Source organism: Anoplolepis gracilipes, chromosome 10, assembly GCF_047496725.1.
Source record: "Anoplolepis gracilipes chromosome 10, ASM4749672v1, whole genome shotgun sequence".
Classification (NCBI taxonomy): domain Eukaryota; kingdom Metazoa; phylum Arthropoda; class Insecta; order Hymenoptera; family Formicidae; genus Anoplolepis; species Anoplolepis gracilipes.
The window spans coordinates 4,509,339-4,529,977 of record NC_132979.1 but is presented as its reverse complement, the minus strand read 5'-3'; the positions used below and the strand labels follow the sequence as shown (position 1 = coordinate 4,529,977).

At 40.8% G+C, this 20,639-nt stretch overlaps 1 protein-coding gene across 5 annotated transcripts in view; it reads left to right on the top strand.

Moving 5' to 3' along the window:
- The window catches only part of LOC140670005 (LIM domain only protein 3), an 81,038-nt gene that overhangs the window by 35,859 nt on the left and 24,540 nt on the right, over nt 1-20,639 (top strand). For all 5 annotated transcript variants that reach the window (XR_012047453.1, XR_012047452.1, XM_072900329.1 and 2 more), the window contains exons 2-4: nt 7,935-8,031; nt 9,118-9,255; nt 10,079-10,204. Coding sequence is in view for 3 of the 5 variants with exons in the window: in XM_072900327.1 (XP_072756428.1) it covers nt 7,935-8,031; nt 9,118-9,255; nt 10,079-10,204 (361 nt within the window). In the remaining 2 variants the exon portion in view is untranslated. The remainder of the gene's footprint in view (nt 1-7,934; nt 8,032-9,117; nt 9,256-10,078; nt 10,205-20,639) is intronic.

Genomic DNA, 20,639 nt, shown 5'->3' with positions numbered 1-20,639 from the left:
TTTCGAAACGTCGATCAGAACTACGCGAAACGAGGGTCGAGAACGGCCGGGTGTACACGCGACATGGGAGTCTGGTTGTTGAACTAATGCGCCGATGCGCATTCTCTCTGTTTTTCTCCTCCCCTCACTCCGCATTTCCTATCGAGGGTGTTGCTCTCCCTTGCCATCCTCCGCTTACCCTCCTAAGTTGCCCGGCTGGTCGTGTCAGGTTTTTTTTCGTTTCGACCAATGTGCTTTTTTACGGAAATATACGTAAATTCGACCATGTACGCAAGATTGTTTATTTTTTCATAAAAGAATCTATATTCTCCTAAAATATCTGTATTTTTTTTCAATCATAAACTTAATTCTATCCTCCTAGTTAGTTTCTGTGATTGGTGGTTCCCCGGCCGAGCGTACACAAGTAGATATATACTAACATACATTGAGAGGGCGCGTGTAAATGAGAGACGAGATTAGTTACCGTCGCTTCTGCTCAACGGGGAACGGTGCGAGACTGATCACAGGCCACGTTTCTCAGCTGACCACAGCTTCCCGCCAACCGTGTTTACCACGTCCAGTAAAGGGATGCGATGTAAATCTGTCTAGGAATGGCCGCTTGCACCGGCCGCACATTAAGTTGCCTCGAAGTACTTCTCTCGGGGATGGAATGATTTGGACGCTACCTTTCGACCAAAATCGTACTCGGAGTTACGCGCGATTTCTGCCAAGCGAGTGCTCGATGTTTTCAGATTATATAATTATGATTATATATCGTACGCAACGCAGAATCTATTTATTTATTTCGCAATTATTAATGCTTAAAACGAGCGATCCGTCCTTGCGTTGTTTCATCGAACGTGAATCGCCGCCGGGCACCGTATGTAGCAAGAGGAAGCCGATCGATCGTTAAGTTAGTACCGGCTGTCGGAGACACTTACAAATTAGCCAATCAAGTTCTAATCCCTCTACGATTTACCCCAATCAGCCCGCATCCCGCCACAAATACTTTAATCCGTCCATTAATCCTGCAAGATAAAAGTTTCCGGAGTAGTTACGGCCCCTTTGTCGTCGGCACGGTCAACGATATGAGAGGATAGGATCGAATGGTGAACGACAACGATTTAGCTTTCGATCTCTATTATTAGTGAAATAAGCGATCGCCGCGCCGGCAGCGCTTTGAACAGCACTCAGAAACGGTACATACTAGAAAATCAAAATATGTTTTAAAAGAGATTCTTTATATATAAAGTTAATTTTTTCTTAATTAGATTCTCTCAAGAAATGTTCACTTTAGTTTACATTAATTCCGACATGTTTCCTCAAAAAGTGTACGTATATTCATTGAAACGTTTTAACCGTGAATTTTTGAAACAAAGTTAAAAGAACAAAATATTTTTTTCGTCCTAGATGATCCAATTTCATATTGCGCGATACAGTGAGGAATTTTCTGTCGAGAGAACACGGTCGTGTTTCTGCGTCGTGGCATCGGTATCTCTTCGGGGTGGTCATCTAGTTTATTTACGCGCCCGCTTTGCGGATCGAAAAACCCAAAAAGGAGTAAAGCGGCTCCGCGCAAGCGGGAGAACCGGAGAGCGGAGGTGCGAGCGTCGCTGGAATTTATACTCCGCGTCGTCGTGGCCGTCCCCGGGCAATTTTTTTTCAACCTCAACCTCGAGCAACCCCCGCGGCCTCCATCTCTCTACCTTCCTCCTCCCCCCCTCCCCCTCCTTTCTGCCCCCAAAGTTCCACCACGGCCCTCGTCGTCCCGTCTCGCTCACGCTACCGCGCCGGCTATATACAGAACGCTGGACAAACAACAATAAATACATTTTCCCAGGCCGGGTGGCAAACCCGGTGAGGGGTGGAACTTCCATGCGAGCACGTACGGGCATAGCTTAGCGTAATCTGACTGCACACCACCCCATTTCAGCCACCGACCCTCCGCGCCGGGGACACAACGCGCAACCCCCGCCTCCCCTGTCCCCTAATTCCCCTTTTCACCCGCAATCCCCGCCGTCGTACTGCTGTCAGGAGACTGAGAGCGCCCATGCCGTAGGAACGGAAGCCGTCGAGAGGATGGGAGGAAGAGAGATGGGGGGACGAAAAAAAAAAAAATAAAAAAAAAAAAAAAGATAAATACAAGAGCCGACAACGCAGCGGGGAGTTAGGTGGCATCACCACCTGACGAAAGAATTTCGCGACCTGACCAGAATTTCATTAGCCGTGGTCTGGCGAGAGATAGAGAGATAAAGAGACAGAAAGAGAGCGAGGCGGAAAGAGAGTGTAGCGAGAGAGGGCAAAGGCGGAAGAAAGGAAGAGGAGGGGGAGGGGGAGGGGGAAGAATGGAGACGCGTCGGGCGCGTTTATCGGCGCGAAAGAGCTTGTTAAACGGCCCGTTTCACGGTACTGCCTTTTCTTCTCAGTGGTCGGGGATGGCGAGGGGGTTGAAGCGGACGGAGATTTCGTGCGCGATGACGGCTTAAGGGAAGCGCGTCGTTATGGCAAGAACGAAAACAATTTTCGTTCAAGTGCTTAATATTGTTTCAATCGGGATTCGCTGTTTCTACATCGTAAGGAATAAACACTAAAAACCGCGAATAAAAGGAAAGGTTTGAGATAATAGACCGATAAGTCACGTAAGGCAAATCGTGCGAGTTCTTCATATTTGTCGATAAATTTTGATTTTAATCTTCGTATTTTTTTTTATTAGAGTAAAATATAAAATTGTTTTTTAATGTAAAATTATTAAAACAAGCAAAACCATATTCTCATTTTCTATAAGAAAGATGATATAATTATATTATCTTGTATCATTAAAGAAATAAGCATACGATAAATTTATTAATGTTCATTAAATATTCTAAATGAGAAAAGATGAACATTGAATATTTAATATTTTATTATATACAGAAAGCGAGATTCATGCATATTTCAGTTGTCGCGTATCGCGGCAAGGAAAATTCAAATACTACAAGAATCGATATCCCTTTTTGCAACAGAGGTTCAAGTGCACCGTTCTCAACATATCCGGAATATCCTGGACGGTTCCGGCCGTTCGGAATGCTAATGCGTGATTACGGCGGCCACGGTCGTAATACGCGAACTTTTTGTGCGGCTCACGTGTGACCCGGGGGCGCTTAAAACATCCCTTAAATTACCCCCATTAGCAAGGGTTGAACGCCGGGTAAACGAGGATTTCACTGGCGCTGTTACGCGAGATTTATTCCGTGGGAAATATTCCTTTCGGACGTTAAATTACGTCGTTATACCGGGGGCTCTTACTCCTAGCGCCCGACGAGTCGATCCAAGTATAAACTTAAGCCGATTTAGCAACGTATTGTACCGCTATCGTGCGTTTTCGCGTACGTATTAAATGCGAAGTAACGAGCCGACGACGCGCGGGAAAGGGAAGTTATCGTGGTGCAGTGAAAGCGACGATTCGAGTGGGCGACGATATGGGAACTTCTTCACTGAAGTAGTTACAGACACACGTGTGGAAACACTCTTTGGTAATCGTCTGGAAAAACGCGACGATATCCTTCATCCGAAGGATGAAATCGATATAATGCGGCAAGAATAATTGATGATAGAGATATAGTATATTTGGGGAAAGAATTATTGAAATGTTTTTTTACCAAATTATCTTCTATATAAATTTATTTTTATATGTACAAAATTTATCGTTAAAGACGTGAAATATATAACGCGTATTCAATATATGAAACAAGAATATGATATTTTAATAATATATTGAATACGCGTTATATATTTCACGTAATATATATATATATATATATATATATATATATATATTATTTTCAATTTATATTTAAATCTATAGAAATTACAAAACAAAAACCGTCTAAAATTTTTCCTAATTACATCTGTTTTGAGAAAATGTGTATAACTTTGATTCTTAATTATTTCAAGTATGAGAAACGCTTGTAGTCAGACATTACATGCGATTGTTTTCCCTGAAGAGAAGCATTTTGCCCTCCGAGAAACGACGATGTCGTGTTTTTCGCACGTGACTAACGGCACGCGGCTCGAATCTTATCTCCCTAATTTCTCGAGACCGTCCAACGTCGGCAACGCGCACCGTCGCGTCGGCACCGTTGGCACCGTCGGGGTTAAGAGACGCTCTCGCGGACGATTTACGGAATTTAAACAGCCCCCCGGGATAAGGCGGCGGCGGCGGCGGCTTGGCGTTGCGTGGCAGGTCGGATTAGCAGGTTGCCCCCGCATCGAAATAATTCCCCTCATTCCCTGCCCTGCCCTCCCCTGTCCCCGTCCCCTGACCACCCAGCTCTCTCTTTCTCTCTCGGCGCGACCACCCCCGCCGTCAGCCTCCGGGGTAGGTTACGTCCTTCCTGCGGGATAAAACAAAACAGCCAGCGGAGTATATTAATGCCCGGCTTAATGCGGCCCGCCTAATTAATGGACCGACTCTCCGGACGCCCGCCCGGCCGTTCTAAAAGTAAGAGATAACGCCGCTGCAGAAGCATTATTAAAGACAAAAGCGCGACCGCGTACCCTGGACGAGTGGAAATTTCGGTAAGCGCTTCCTGACGTAAGGGATTTTCTCCCTCGCGGGAGATTGGAGAGAAAGACAGGTGAATGTGATATATTCATTGAAGCTAAATCAGACTGTTTGAAATAAATGAGATTAATAAAATCGAGAAAAAGTGACATGTACAAAGTATTCTAAAATTGTCATCCTTTCTGTCTTTTAAAGATTTTTTTTTAATCAAGTGATTTTGAATCGATTTTGAATTGAAATAATAGAGAGTGCCAATAATTTTTAACTATAGAAAATAAAGAGTTCGGCAGAAATTAAATTTGTAAAATAGCAAGGCGTGGTGAGCTGCACTTTTTATTTCTTAAAGAGTTCCGGGGGTGGCACGCTGGGAGTGTCATGGATGCTGCAGGGGCGGAGCCTTGAGAGAATTGCATCGAGACTGCTCGGCTGCGTCGATAAGCAGATCGCCTCCGCCCTACTGCCATCGTATACTCTTGATTTTACAGACGCGTTTGTTACAGACGCTGTAACGATAGCGCAGACGTTAACTTGTATTCGTACCGAATTTACCGAATTATATTGAACGATTCAGAGATCGTCGTCGAATAAATCGTTCAAAAATATCAATTCAAAAATGTACGATCAAGACTGTATAATTTCTTACTTATATCCTCCTTTACGGTCCTTCTTCCGATTATCAAGAGGCTGCGGAGTGCAACATAGACCGTCCATCATGGCGTTTCCGTAATACCAATCGCAATGATAATGACCACCGAGAGAGCGCACAACGGCATGGTCAAGGAGAGCACGTACACAACCGACTCGTGGACAGGTTAGCGGTTCTCGAACGTGTAGCGGCTAATCGAATTATCGATGCTTTGAGGATCAGCGTCCGTGGATGATTCGATCACGTACCTGATGAACAGTTCCGGCGGTCAGCGATGCGAGCCACTTTCGTGGGGGAATCTCTCTCGTTATGGACCCTCCTCGGTAACGTTTGAAGCGAGCTGTTTCCGCCGTGCTTCGCTGACTACCCGACGACAATAACCTCGGTCCGAGTAATTAGTCGCAAAAATCGATCGCGGCGTTGAAAAACCGAACGATTGACCGTGTACCGCGAATTTCACGCCGATTTGTTTCATTTCGTCTTCGCACTCGACGTTGCACAAATTCAAGGAAAGATAGAGGGATCATTGATCACGATCAACGTTAATTGGTCCGAAAACTTGCCAAGATTAAGAAACCCGATGATAAAAGGACGAATGTTCTTTTCGAGAGAGACCGCACGTTCGCCGTGCTGATGAAAATCGCGGTTAAATACAAAGTAGAAATTGAGCGCCAACCTGGCTTGGCGGTCGAAGGTTTTCGAGGTCGTCGGAGGAATCCAGGTCGGCGTCCACAGGAATTTCTGCGGTGAAATTCCAGTGCACGTAACTCCAAATATTTCTGTAGTATCGTGGTTCATACGCGGGGGATTTCGAGTTTCAAAGGAAACACTCTCGCCACTTCCGTTCGTCAACAGTGACGTTTCACTATCGTCTGCGAGTTGCAAATGCGCAACAACGAAGCAATGCAATCCGACATACAATCGCGAAATTCCGTTGATAACTTTGAAACATATGGACGTGGCATATATATATAGTATGCGTGTAGAAAACTTGTGCACATATTTATTTATAAAAAAGGAATACATTGAAAAAAATATATTTAATCTAATTACGCTGGCGAGAGGTCCACGAGAAGGACCAACATAAATTTAACATTTCGCGCCAATCGATATCGCGTAGCAATTATTATGTGGGAAAGTTTATATGCAGGCGGATTTAATAGTTTGCATAATTTACCCCGCTAGTTAGTTATTCCATTAATCATTACCACGGGTAGGTGTGTGCACGCTCGCGAATAACAATCGTATTATTATTTATAACGTATTCAATTTATCGGTAACCCGCGGGCGGAGAAGTAAAGCATGTAATCGATTCAACTCGATTAATTAACTCGCCCTCGCATATGCGATTGTAACCGAGGTGCCTCAGTTGTGCACGGAAGCATCTCTCGTTACCGTGAACGAAAACTTTCCTCCGTCGCGTTTGTATCGCGCAAAAAAACGCGCACGTACACGCATACATGCACACATACGCGCGTTGTGTATGCGGGTCTGTCCGCTACTCGCGACACAAAGGCGTTTAATTAGAAGCGCATCGGAAAACGGGACCATCATCCGGCATCTGGTTTTTGTCCTCGGCAATTTTCGCGTTTCGCCAAGGCGATACAGATTTTTCATCCCCGTCGCCGTTAATAATTAACGGATCAAAGGCATCGTATTAATATTTGCCCCGAAGTCCCCGACCGCACGGAAGATATTAACCCGCGTAATATTGTGTCCATGCTAAAGGAAGAGGGAGGACATATTGAAACCGCACAAACTTCGCTCATAGCATCCAACGGGTATGAGCTCGTAAATATACCGGGTGGCTAAGATCGAACTTGGTACAATGCGGCGCCGGTGGACATCGCCCGAGGAAAAAGGTCGACCCGTCAACATGCTCGATATTAACCGCTTAAAGATCAAACAGCCTCGAATGCAACATCTTGTCGATCTAATACGCGCGTTCACAATTAAGGAAATCGTATCTTTCCAAAATTCTTTTCAACAACTCGTACTTTCCATCAATCTTCGGGAAAAGATTTACATTGTCATTTTTCTTCGCAAATTATGTAAAGCAGTGTGCTATTTTTATACCCTTAAAAGACTTTCTCCGTCTTGGCACTTTAGAGGGATGCCTCTAATGTTTATCCAGAGCACGGACAACGGTCGGTCGTCCGAGTCGTTGGTCGTTTCGGAGCTGGTGGTGCTTAAACGCGCAATAAGCGGAAAGAGGCGAGAGTGTAGGAGGGTCAAACTAATTCGATTCTAAACTCTGACCGCATCGCGAGAAAGAGACCATAGGATGGGACGCTCCGATGCGGGAGGGATTCGCGCAGGATGAGAAAGGCTACACACTCAGGATCGAACAGGGTGGACACAGATGGTACTAACCACGCCGTTAAATTCTCAAGCCGTAACTCTAATTACTCATAGACAAGCCGACATTCTAGTGCCAGATGCCGGTGAAACTTGTTAAAAGCACGCCAACGCGATTACTCATTCGATCCCGACGAACTGTAGTCGAAAGTCGATCCGACGAAACCGCTGCAGCTTCCAGTATCGAGATAAAAATCCTGTAATAAATAGATGATTAACTTTGTTCGTCAAAGCAAAACTATCTAGTAATAATATAATTATCCTCTCTCAATAATATTTTTATACAATTTATTCAAATAAAGGTTTAAAAAAAAACGCGGCACAAATTTACGAGACGCGTCAAACTTTCATCGCGCGATTTGCACGATACAACGATTAAACGAAGCATTTTTCTGCATCATGTTGCAGGCGATAAAATGACTATGGATGGGAGCAAGAGCGAGTCAGGCAAGAACGGGGCCACTCAACAAGAATGCGCGGGCTGTGGAAAGGCGATTACAGAAAGGTGAGTAGTTTGCTTTATATTGCGTGACACATATGTATATATGTTGTATAGCTGTCGAAAGAATTTATATAATAAGATGATAAGAAAAAATGTTGTTGTAAGAACGATTTACTTAACGTTTAATCTATCTTTTCTTCGAGATTGTTGGATGTATGAAAAATGGATTACATACGTTTTCACATTTTTATAAATGAGAGTTGAGTAGCGAACAGTGCATCATTTATAAATTCGCAATTTGATATTTAAGTATATTTTAAGGCAACTAAAAATGAGAGGTATTATAGTTATTAATAACATTAATTGATAAAATTATGTCACCAGTGACGAATTAATTAGGTGTTGTTATTGATCGACCAAACTGCTTTAATTAAGCTTTATATTTTATTCGATGTTTGATAGGCTTAACAATAGACGACGTTTCAACCTTTGATTTAGGTCCTTATCAAGTCTAAAAATAAAAATAAAAAACGTATCTAATCTAAGTGACAATTTCATTGTGTATAGACGTTTTTTATTTTTATTTTTAGACTTGATAAGAACCTAAACCAAATGTTGAAACGTCGTCTATTGTTAAGCCTATCAAACATCGAATAAAATATAAAGCTTAATTAAAGCAGTTTGGTCGATCAATAACAACACATAATAATATTAATGTTAATTATAAAAAAGCACGTAACATGTATTCACTGCGCAACAGATGTAGAACACATTAAAATTGTATTTAATTTCTAAATCATTGGACATTGATAAATTTTGTTCAAGAGAAAAACAATCTAAATTACATTAAATAATATCACTAGTCTCTGAATCTTTTTTTCTATTCATATGTAATAAATTAATTTGACACTTTGACAATTTAAACTTTTAAAATATAAATCTATAAAACTCTGAATATATAATTTTGATATTAATATAAATTTAATATCGTTTTCAATACATTATCATTTTACTAATTAATCATAGTTGAATAAATAAATAAATAATTATTAAATAAATTAATTATATTAGAAGTGTATTCTACAAATCTATAAATATAGAATCGTATGTTTTTACACAATAAATACTATTACAATTTTTTTTAATTAGGTATCTTTTGAAAGCGTTGGACATGTACTGGCATGAAGACTGCTTGAAATGCGGATGCTGCGACTGCAGACTCGGTGAAGTCGGTTCGACACTTTACACCAAAGCCAATCTCATCCTTTGCAAAAGAGATTATCTACGGTGAGTAGCAAACAAAAAAAAAGCAATCCAATCGATCATTCGATCAGTTTCAAAATTTTGTCGAAAGAATTTTCACAGATTTAATCGCACGTGTCTTACGTCGACGAATCAAATGTAGATAAATAGACAGATTGATAAAAAGCAGGATAAAGGAAACGATCGTGGAGGAGAGAGAAAATGGAGAAAAGCGACGGCAACAAATCGAATTTTACAGATGAGTTTCCCTTATTGAATACATCCACATCCCATATAAACAAGCGGGAGCAAATAAACCGTGTTGAGATTACAAAGTCCCGAGGGAACGCGCGCAGGTGGCGCGTCCGCGCACACGAGGAATACGCGCCATCGAAACATTGTGGTCTTTATTAATAGCTCAATATTTGAAGACGGCATATTCGTGGTGCCTGTAAGCTTATTGGTTTTTGCGGCGCGCGGGGCGAAACTTTTCGCTCTCGTCATCGAGATAAAAATGATTTTTTTTTTTTTTTTTTTTTTTTTTTTTGTGTTGTAATACGAGTCACAGATTTTCCCTAAGTTTTCGGCCCGACAATATTCCTGTCATTTTCTCAAAAATAATAATTAATTTCAGAAAATATAATTCTTGCAAAATCTTTATTTTTGAAAAAAGAAAAAAAACTTTAAAAAATATTTTCTAGTATAAATACAAATATTATATAAAAATATTCTATTTTAATACTGCTTTTGTCATAATATTTAATTATGTTATATAATCACAATCTTTATTTATTAAATCGCAGGCATAATTGCTTGAAATATTTAGAATGACCATGATAGATCGATTTTTCTTTTGTGTGTTTAACAGACTTTTCGGAAATACCGGTCACTGCGCAGCATGCAGCAAAGTTATTCCAGCATTCGAGATGGTGATGCGCGCGAGAACTAACGTTTATCACTTGGAATGCTTCGCTTGTCAACAATGCAATCATAGGTAAGTAAGAAATGATGCAAATAATATCGCAATTTGATAAATATTTTCTCTGAAAGATTAAAGTAGAATTAATCTATGTTAATCATATTCAATAGTCAGTAAAATTGCAAGAAACGCCGAGAAAATGATAAGCTTCGAGGTGCGATTGCGCCAAGTGCGGTTTCGTTTCCGCGAACTTTCCCCGACTGCGCTATTATTTTATTAACAATAATGAAAGCCGGTAATTAAACATTCACACCCGGCGGCGGCGACGGTAAAGTCGCTTGCTCGAGTATTCCTCGTGGCAGCTCATCCGTATAACAATTTAATTCGAGCCACCCCAGCCAGGGGTTTGCCTAACTTCTGCAGCACTTCGCAACACTTCGCTTACTTATTCACAACAACCGAGTTAAGCCGAAACTCGTTCGAAAGCCGGGACTTGAGCCGAAACATCTCGGCTCGGATCTGCCGAATGGAGATAATCGGCGCGCGAGACTCAAGAGCCCGCAAGTCACGGCTTTTGCCTTTGAGATCGCGAAAAGGAGAATTTCCACGTCTTTTCATGCGAGAAAATGACGAGAGCGCGACGCGATAGTCCTTCTTCACATATTGCAACCTCTCTTTTTAAAAATTTTATAATTCTAGAAATATTATAGTTTGATAAATAAAACTTATTATTCTTCATAAAATTACGCATAGATGTTTCTAGCAACTTTTATCGCTTTACGATTGATGTAAAATTTAATTCCCTCAACTCGAGACTTTTGAGGAGGATCAATGTCATAGAACAAGAAGAATATGCTCGACGCTTCCTCTCTTGACAAGCATAATTGACACGAGAGCTTCCAACGTAGATGCGAAGATATTAGGAGACATTCGCGAAACAGAGAAGGAGAAAGAAAGAGAGAGAGAGAGAGAGAGAGAGAGAGAGAGAGAGAGAGAGAGAGAGAGAGAGAGAGAGAGAGAGCGAGAGATAGAACGGCTAGGAAAGTCAGAGTTGCGAACTATGCGAGCGACGTGTGGGTGCCCCGAGGTGCACGTCAGATGCAAATCATGCCGACTAATTTCTCGGAAAACTCGCGGATCCGGAGGGAGAGCAAACCGAATATCCGCGCAGCGAGATACGTCCGAGCATAATAGCGTAGTGATAAAGCCGAATGGCCGAATTAATTATACTCCTGTGTCTTTGGTTGTCTAAAACAGTTCAACCATTCGGTGCTAACAACCCTCGGCCCAGCTAGTTAACAAAACCATCTGTTTCATATATGTGGCGATTAACCCTTTAGCTAGATTAATCTTTAAAAAAATATATACATATATCGAGAGAAATATTTTAATATTTTATTTAAAATATAAATTTATAAGAAAAGCTTCGGCTAATAATAAAATAATGTACTTATGCTGGTTTAATTTTAAAATTTAATTTTCTCTTTGCAAAAGAATTAAACAATTATTTATTAATTTAACGAATGTGAGTTGATATCGAAATGATTAAACTAAATTTAACAGATTATAATTATCCACTCTTTCTTTCTATTGCTATAAATATATGTATATATAAATTTCTTATAAATTTTATCAATGTATTATATTGTCAAATTGGAAAAGGATAAGAAACGACGAAATCGCTCTTTTATACCATTTGAGAGAGGTCGATGGCATTTAATATAATGTCACTCCTCGACATTTGCCCGACCTTTCTTGCACCCTACGGCTCTCTTACTTTGAATTGACTCTGGCCACGAGACCGAAACATCGAGTTTATGTATCCATTAGAAGAGAGATACGTGTAAGTTTCGTATATTTATACGTATGTTTCCATAAATTAACAGATCATTATATATAATTAGAATTATAAAACATTGAACTCTAATATATATATATACAGATAATATATGTACAGTTTTTCGCACTATTAGAAATTAATGACATATTCTTTTTTTATAAATTCAGAATATCTTCTCAACGAAAAGGAAAAATATTTCTCTTTCTCTCTCTCTATCTCTCTCTGTTTTTTTTTCCGCAAGAAAATTTTTCAACTTTTAACATTCCATATAATTATAACTAAATTTAAAATTAAAACTTACTTGAAGTAAATCCTATTTAAGAGAGATATTTATTAGAAAATATAGTTTATATATTGTTATGTTTATATATATGTAAGGATGTTTTTATTTCTATTATATTTTTTTTCTCTAATAATAAATATAATTTAATATTATTAATTTACTACTTTGCTGATTATTATATAAAAATTGTGTGCAAGATTAAAAAAAAAGATTGGGCCAAAGAGAATTTCTCATTAATATTATATATTATATATAAAATATTAAATATTAAATATAAAGTTGTAAAACTTGATTATGATTTCTGCGTAAACGACAGGAAATATACCTTTTTATTTTAGTTGTTGAAAACCATTGTTTCACGCGATTCCTAAACGGATATTCTCCCAGTACGTGAAAACAAAATCATCGTCGCAGGATGTAGTTGGATAAAGTAAAATTTAACAGTTCACGCGGGTAGCTCCTCGTCGGCGCGTGACTATCGAGCGGAGCCGATTACGACTTAAAGATACGTTGGCAAAAGTATACTTTCTTTCGCGGTCGATGGTAACGTGCAACCCTTAAGGCGAACCATTGGTTAGGGGTCGAAGTGGTTGACCGTACGCAACGGCGGAAACGGATGTGGCCGTTGGGTCACGCGATCACTACGAGTCGAGCATAAAACACCTGAGTTGTTTAATCATACGCTCCCAAGGTAGAAGGTAGAAGTCCGTGGCTCGGGAACTCGGTAAGGGTGAAATCTCAGTTTCTTTCTCTTTCTCTCTTTCTCACCCTAGTTTGTATCGCGATACGGAAATGCGGATTACTCATTGACGAGTGGACGTGTAAACGCGACGATAATAAAAGCCTCGAGTACAATTGGACGAATTCTTTGCGAGTTAAAGTATGGAAATTTAGTCCTTGGAAGACTAACTAGAGGATTGTTGTATTTTATTATAGCGTTTCAGTATATTGATGTCTTTTTACGATAAACTTTCACGATAACTCTATAATTATGTGAAAATTTTAATTTATATGCTAATGTTCTTGATATCATCATCTTACATGCAGTCCATTCTGTTTCGACTCTCGTTTACTACTAAGTAAAAAATTATTAGAAAGTAAATGGCACACTTATGATACTGAAAACTGTTTTAGTATGCTTATATTTAAACACATCGCATGTTATGTAAAACTAATTTTATCGACAGGATTACTGAGAGGATTAAATAACGTAATTTAAATTTCTACGTTTAATGCTCGCATGATAAAATGTAAATTTATAAGTGACCTGTAACGGGAAAATTAAAATATTAAGTGTGTGACTCTCAAATATTTTTTTATAATACGTAGTGCAATTATTCTCGCTAATGTAATTATACTTCATCTACAACGATATAACACCATTATCAATGGTGTTTTCTCAAACAATAATAAGAGGAAGGCCATGAATTGAGCGAATCAAAACGTGCGCAATGAATTATAAAATCCCATCATATGGCATTAACGAGGCGAACTCTTCCGTCTGTTTTCCCATCGTGATTCTCTCGGCTAATATCTCACGGCGATCGAAACGCACGGATAAAAAATATCAAATTTATACCGTCCCATCGGTTGCGAGTATCTCTCGGCGCGTGCACGCTGTTTAAAGCCGATGACGCACTTTGTGCGTCGCGCAGTTTCCAAATTTATCAGGACTGCATTTTAACCACCAATTCGTCAGAGGTTGCACATTGCGAACATAAACTGCGTTTTGATTTAAAATTTCTCGCTACGCGCGTGAGAATGAAATATGCAAAACGAATGAAGAAATTCATTCTCTGCTTCCTCGGCCTCCTTTCTGTCATATTCGCGCAAGCGAGCACGAAAATAAGCAGGCAATTTGTCCATATTGCTGGGATTTTGCGGCAAAAGTTTTGGGCGACGAAAATCGGCTTTGGCAGCGCGCGATTGTCATCAACATAATACAGTTAATGCATCGCAATAATTAATTAATAACCAGCAACGGGAGATATGTACACACGCCACGTTATTAGCTTGTCAAATAATTGTATCAATAATCATGCGTTGATAATTATCGTATAATGAAAAAGCGAATGTACGCGCTCGTAAATTACAGCGTCGTCGACTCTTCTCTCCCATCCCCTCCCGCAACATTTTCTGAAACGTAAAGTTTCGCGCGTTCGCGCGTTCGCGCGAGCACAGTCGGGTAGATTTTAATTAAATTCTACGATCTCTCTTCTCGCGCGCACTCTCTGAAACGACCGCGACGTGTAGTAAGACGCGACCGGCTTAAGCTCTTCCTCGACTTACGATCTCTGCTCGAAGGAAGCGCTTCGAGAGAATCTCGCTTTTGTCTAACGAAAGCACGGCGGGCATTGTCGGACGACCGTTCGTCCCACCCCGACTGACGGGCGCAGCATTGTTCGTGCTTATATTGTATTTTGGCATTACGAGTTAGCCGGTTTAATTGTTATTGTTCCGCGGAGCTTATCGAACACGGTGCCCTGTTGCATTCCCACGCGAATCATCGCCCGGCATCGCAATTACTCCTAAATCACTAAACTCCCTTACCTGCGAACGAGCAGTTACACGTAACCCTACGACATTGACACCGTTTATCGACTTTCCCATAGCGACGCCTGTTATAATAAGCGTCGCGAAACATGAATACCACGCCTGGATCGTATATTATCTCTTCTATTGCGTCAAATATTTAATTCGATATTTAATAATATGTTTATATCGAAAATCTATACGAGATATTTTATACGGCATTATTTTTTGATGACATATTCTTTGACTTGATTAAATTCGATTCGATTCTAAAAAAACATTGATGCAGCTACAATTTTTGAATAATTAACAATTAAAAAATAATTATAGACAAGAAAAATGTTCTTCAAAGAATAAAACTACATTTGTCAAACTTTGTTTTAATAAAATTTTAATTTCAAATTTGATTATATAAAATGATAAAACATTGATAAGTGAAATAAAAGCTAATACAATAAATGACAATCACGTAGAAATTTTCATTGAACAAAGGGAGCTCAGCTAAACGCAGAGATCAGTTAATAATACATTTGCTATTAAATAACAATGCAACATAAAAGTAGAACGTAAACAGAAGTAGGACATTCCGTCTGTTTAAGAGAAATGTAATTAATGTACCGAGTATCTCTAATAGAGGAAATAAAAACCGTAGATAAAAAAAGTCTAGCCCTTCCTGCGCGATAAATAGTATACGCTATCATTGTGTCTCTCAATTATTATAGTTGCTTATCGAACTTGTGTCTCAACTTTTGAGTCTCCGATAGCTTCACCGTGCGAATCCTCGGAACCTAAGGACAATGCAAAGTTAATTTCGTCCTACGATTCTCTCGAGAGTAAGGCAAGGGTGAGAAAGAGGGCGGACGCTCTCGCAACCGGGTAAGTAAGCAGTATATAGGTAGGTCGTATGCGATAGGACGAAGTGACGCCGCCACGGCGGGTGGAGATGATGTGGTCGAGAAAGGGTTGAGGAAAGAGAGAGAGTGAGAAAGATAAAGCGGCCATTTTGTTTCCGGTGTCCCGGGAGCACTTCCGGTCACCGTCACGCAGCCCCGCGCCACGGAGTGCCCTCGAGCTTCTGAGATCTCCTTTCGCGATTATATTCAAATTAAATGCGCCGGCTCGACCGGTAATATACTGCCGCCAATTTAGCTACAACCCCCCGGGGGGTGGTTCGCCTTACCTTCCACGCTCTGTCGCCGATCGTCTCGCGTATCCGAATCCAGCGCAAGAATCCAGCCAATTGTCTCGTTTTGCTGAAAGTTGCGTTCCACAATGGTGTCAATAATTTTCAACCTGCGGTCGACGCTGAATCCTCGATAAAACGCGCCCATCGTGCGCGAACATAGTGATCGCGGTGAACCAATCGACACGGTGTCACTAGTGAGAGAATCGTTTCCGGAATTTCATTCAATAGATGACCGAGTAGATAGAAACGTACGGAGAAAAATTTATCGTCAGTTAATAAATAAAAATTTTATATATATATATATATATATATATATATATATATATATATGTTTCGTAGTTATATTTTATTTTAAACATAAAACAAATTCGCTCAATGCTCATGTGACAGACGAGTCTTATATTTACGAACAACATTTTACTAAAAATTCATATACGCTTTCGTTGCGCAATGTCTGCGTACGCCACGTGTCGCGAGAGAAGAAATCGCAAAGAGATTAAACTTTGGAATAACAAACGACAAAGGCAAATCTGTAAACCTCGAGTACAAAGCCGTAATCGTTTGCGCCCCGAGATCGACAATAAATTCCTGTGCGACGCGACAAGGAATTCGCTTCCGGTTTTGGTTGCGCCGCGCCGCGTGCACGTATCGCGTTCAAGCGCGGCTGCATCCGAACAGTAGGGTTTCGGTTGCATCATTTTCAATGGTGATAATCCGACGTGCCGAGAGGGCCTCGTTGCGCGCGCGAGTCGAACCTGCTTTGTCACCGGATAACCTAGACTCGCATTGCCGGCTCCGATGGCGATAGACCTGCCACTTCTCCTCCCCCTTCCCCCGCCTGCCTGCCCGCTCATTCCCTACCGTCGATGGGCCCCCCCGGTGCCAGATACCAGCGCGCGGCAAACGCGCGCATCCCTCTAAAGCCCTGTCAAGAGAGCGAGAAAGAGATAGAGAAAGAGAGAGAGAGAGAGAGAGAGAGAGAGAAAGAGAGAGAGTGCTATCGATAGCATGAGCATTTGTGTGCATTTCAAAACGATACATAGCAAACGCACGTGGTAATAGGTGTGTCGCGATTATAAATGAAAAGCGCTACAGGGGAGAAGGGGGAAGGATCAAATTACTCGAGCGAACGACGAGACAATTCTCAAGTGCGAGGAACGACCTTTATGACCTGCTGCGAGTAAGGTATCTATGCATCTGGCAGTGATTCGAATCTGTCATATGCAGAGAATTCGATGGATTCGATTTTGAAATAAACACAATGAAGAATCCATATAACACCTCTGCAACAATATTATTATAATAATACAAAAAAAAAAGTACGGGCGCTATTTAAAAAGAAGTTAACATTGTCGCCTGAATTTCCCTTCAAACTGTTGTATCAACTTTTAAAAAGAGCGTAAAACATTTTCTAGATTCTTCCCGTCAACGCTTTAAATGAATAATGTTGCGTTTTTTGAAACCCTTGATAAATCTCCAATACTAAAAATAGTGCCTCGCGCTAGTCATATTTTTCCATTATAAATAACGATATAATGTTTCATCTAAATGTCATTTTATTAAGCGTAAAACATTACGCCAAGGAAAAAAGTAATTTTAAAATCAGTAAAATCTAAGTGTCGTTTTCTCATATCTCGATGTCGATCGATTCGCAACATTTTTTCTAGTCTCTTTCGTAAATTCAGATAAAAGCGTACAAAATCAAAGATCACTCGTGTGAAAGGAAGAGAAGAGGCAAGTGTCACAACGTTTGCGTTGGTCGTTACACGTGTATTCGTTTACTCGGCGAGCCGTGGTCGACGAGGGCACGGGGGTCGGCGGAGACGGGGAAGGGCATTTGCCAGAGGCGGCAGCGTGCGGGGGTGGTTTGTAATAGGCGTGCACACACGCGTAACCGAACGTGTGCACGTACATGTGCGTACGCGCATTTACGCGGCGCGTTGTCAATGATTTATGTATACCGCTAATTACCAGCGTGCACTGCACTGTTTTATCCGGCGATCATAGTTTTATTAGGCCAACCTGTGCATTGCGGTATTGTCAGCGCCAAAAGCACCCCCGACACGCCGAAAAACCCCTTCCGTCCCCCCCCCCCCCCCGTACCGGCTGCAACGAAATGCATCAACGCACTCTGCGTTAGTAACGTTCCGGGGAGTTTTCAGAAGTGCGAAATCGTTACGAGATGTGTTTCGTCTTTATTTTGAGTCCTTTCGCTCATAAAATTAAAGATTCCTCTCCTCTCGTTTTTCAAGTATACTTTACGGAAATATTACATAATTTCACCAAGAAATTAAAGAAAATATTTTAAACTTTTATCTACAAGTTGTGTTATTTCAAATATACTTTTTCGAAGTTTCTTCTATATTTTTGAAATACCTTAGGCAGTAAATAATTTTATGACAAGGTGGACGTTTACGGGACGTACCTACTCATGGATTTGAGAGAGCGATAGGAAACGCGCAAAAAGAGGCCGTTGTTATAAATGAGAGACGCGATAGCTCTTAACGTCGAAATTAATTCATATCCGCCGTCGCCGTTGCTGCCTAGACGTAATCCCTGGATTTTTGGAGCGCCCTCCCGCACAGCGATGGCTTTAATCTCCGGTTTAGAGACCTTGCTAGAAAATAGACGCACCTAATCCCTATACGGCTTAAACGTAGCTTTAAACTCGTCGTACGCAATATACGCGGACGATACACGTCACTCTTACGTAATATACGATACAGCGAGGCACAGCTGACTCGTTCGTCGTGTAAAGTTATTTGCGGCAAACAATTTGTTATAATCAAAATCATGTTGAAGCAAAATATATAGCGAGTAAATAAATAATCTTTTCTGTGAAGAAAAGATTATTTAAATGACAGATACGATATGCTTTAGCTTTTACATACTTTTGAAATAATTCTACTTTTAGTTTCTGCCAAGAGCATTTTCCCTCACTTTTATTCGTATGACCCATTAGCCAACGGATTCCATAATTAACGTGAAAACAGCATCGTCAGTGCACGCGCGAAATGCTCGCGACAGAGTAATTAGCGAGACACGGGATTCCGTTAAACGCGTAGAATTAATCGCGCAAATACGAGATTAGCCGATGTGGGACGCGCTCGTGTATGTGTGTGCATAATACGTGAACGTACACAGTCAACCGTGTATCGTATTTCCCTCTCTCTCTCTCTCTCTCTCTTTTCCTCTCTCTCTCTCTCTCTCTTCCTTTTCCATATCCTCTTCTCTTTATATATTTCGCGCACTCTATAAAATATATATTGTATATACACGAATTGTATATTATGCCACCGATAAAACGATACCTAAATTGCCCGACCGCAACAAATATCGTTATAGAAACTAATGCGATTCGCCGCGGGCTAGCCATCCCTGTCTAGATTTACTATAATTATACTTGAAATGCGATCGTAAACACTCCAATACGATCAGTTTAATTGTGCGCGCAAATGCAATTTATAAAAAGCTACTCATTATTGCGCAAAAACTAACGTGCTTTATATATATATAAACAGTTGTATTTTGAGTGCATTATGCGTGTAGCAAATGCAAATGCGAAACATCAAATGATAAATTCTCTAAATAATTATCAATTCACAAAATTTAGAGTATAGCTACTTTTCGCCCTAGCGTTCTGCGTGGCGTGCGAGATTCATGTTTTACGAAATAAAATGCAAATCCACACACAGAAACGACACACAGAGACGGACGTTTATTTATTAACGTGAGTGATGCAGCGTCGGCCTGGCGGAAAAAATTGTCTCTTCGAGGATCGAGGGTTTCGGGTTACACGATGCGATGTAATCGCGGCAACGACACGCGTGTCCGCGCTCGCGATCGTCCCGCATTCGATATAATCCGCAACGTGTTTGTGCGCGATGACCACGCGTCGTGCCGTGAAAACAATATATATATATATGTATATACGCGTATATATATATTTTTCGTTCCGCGCGCATGGCCCGGCATAAAGCGAGCCAATTACGAAAAACGCGACGCGCGATTTTGCGGCACGGCACCGAAGATAGTTCTTGGCGCGTTCATCACGCGACGGGACTAATTTCTCGCGAGAAATTGCGCGAGATTTGCATGATCGTGAAATGGGACGCGTGAGTGTAAAGTAAACGAATCGTTGAAATCCCGGCAAATCGATCGTAATGAGCGTCATAAATTAATGCGCGCGCGCACTAGGCTTCCCCTCTTTATGCCAATTCGGTGAATTAGAAACGTACGGGTGCGGAACCCTTCAATAATAATAAATGTGTTGCGTACGTATTAAGTTTATTGTCTTTTTCCTGTCCCGAGGAATATCATACACGTTCTCATCGTGCGTGGAGAAAGATTTAAATATCTACAACTACTATAATTGGAGACTTTCGTGCCGTTAATTGTTCTGTATCGCAACCTAAATTTCTTATTCCGCAGTCGTATCTCATACACCATAATAAATGACGCTATATTAAACGCGTCGGCGATATCGCGCGGTCGGTTTTAATGCACAAAACTGCATAACGCAATTGGAGCTCTTGCGATAATAGCGTTCGGTGCGTTCGCAAAACGGAACACGGACCAATAAATAATAAGGGGAGGTAACAAGAGATCGGTCGTGCGCGCGTGACCGTCGATAAAATAATAATTACCGTCGACAATGCGCCCGAACAAA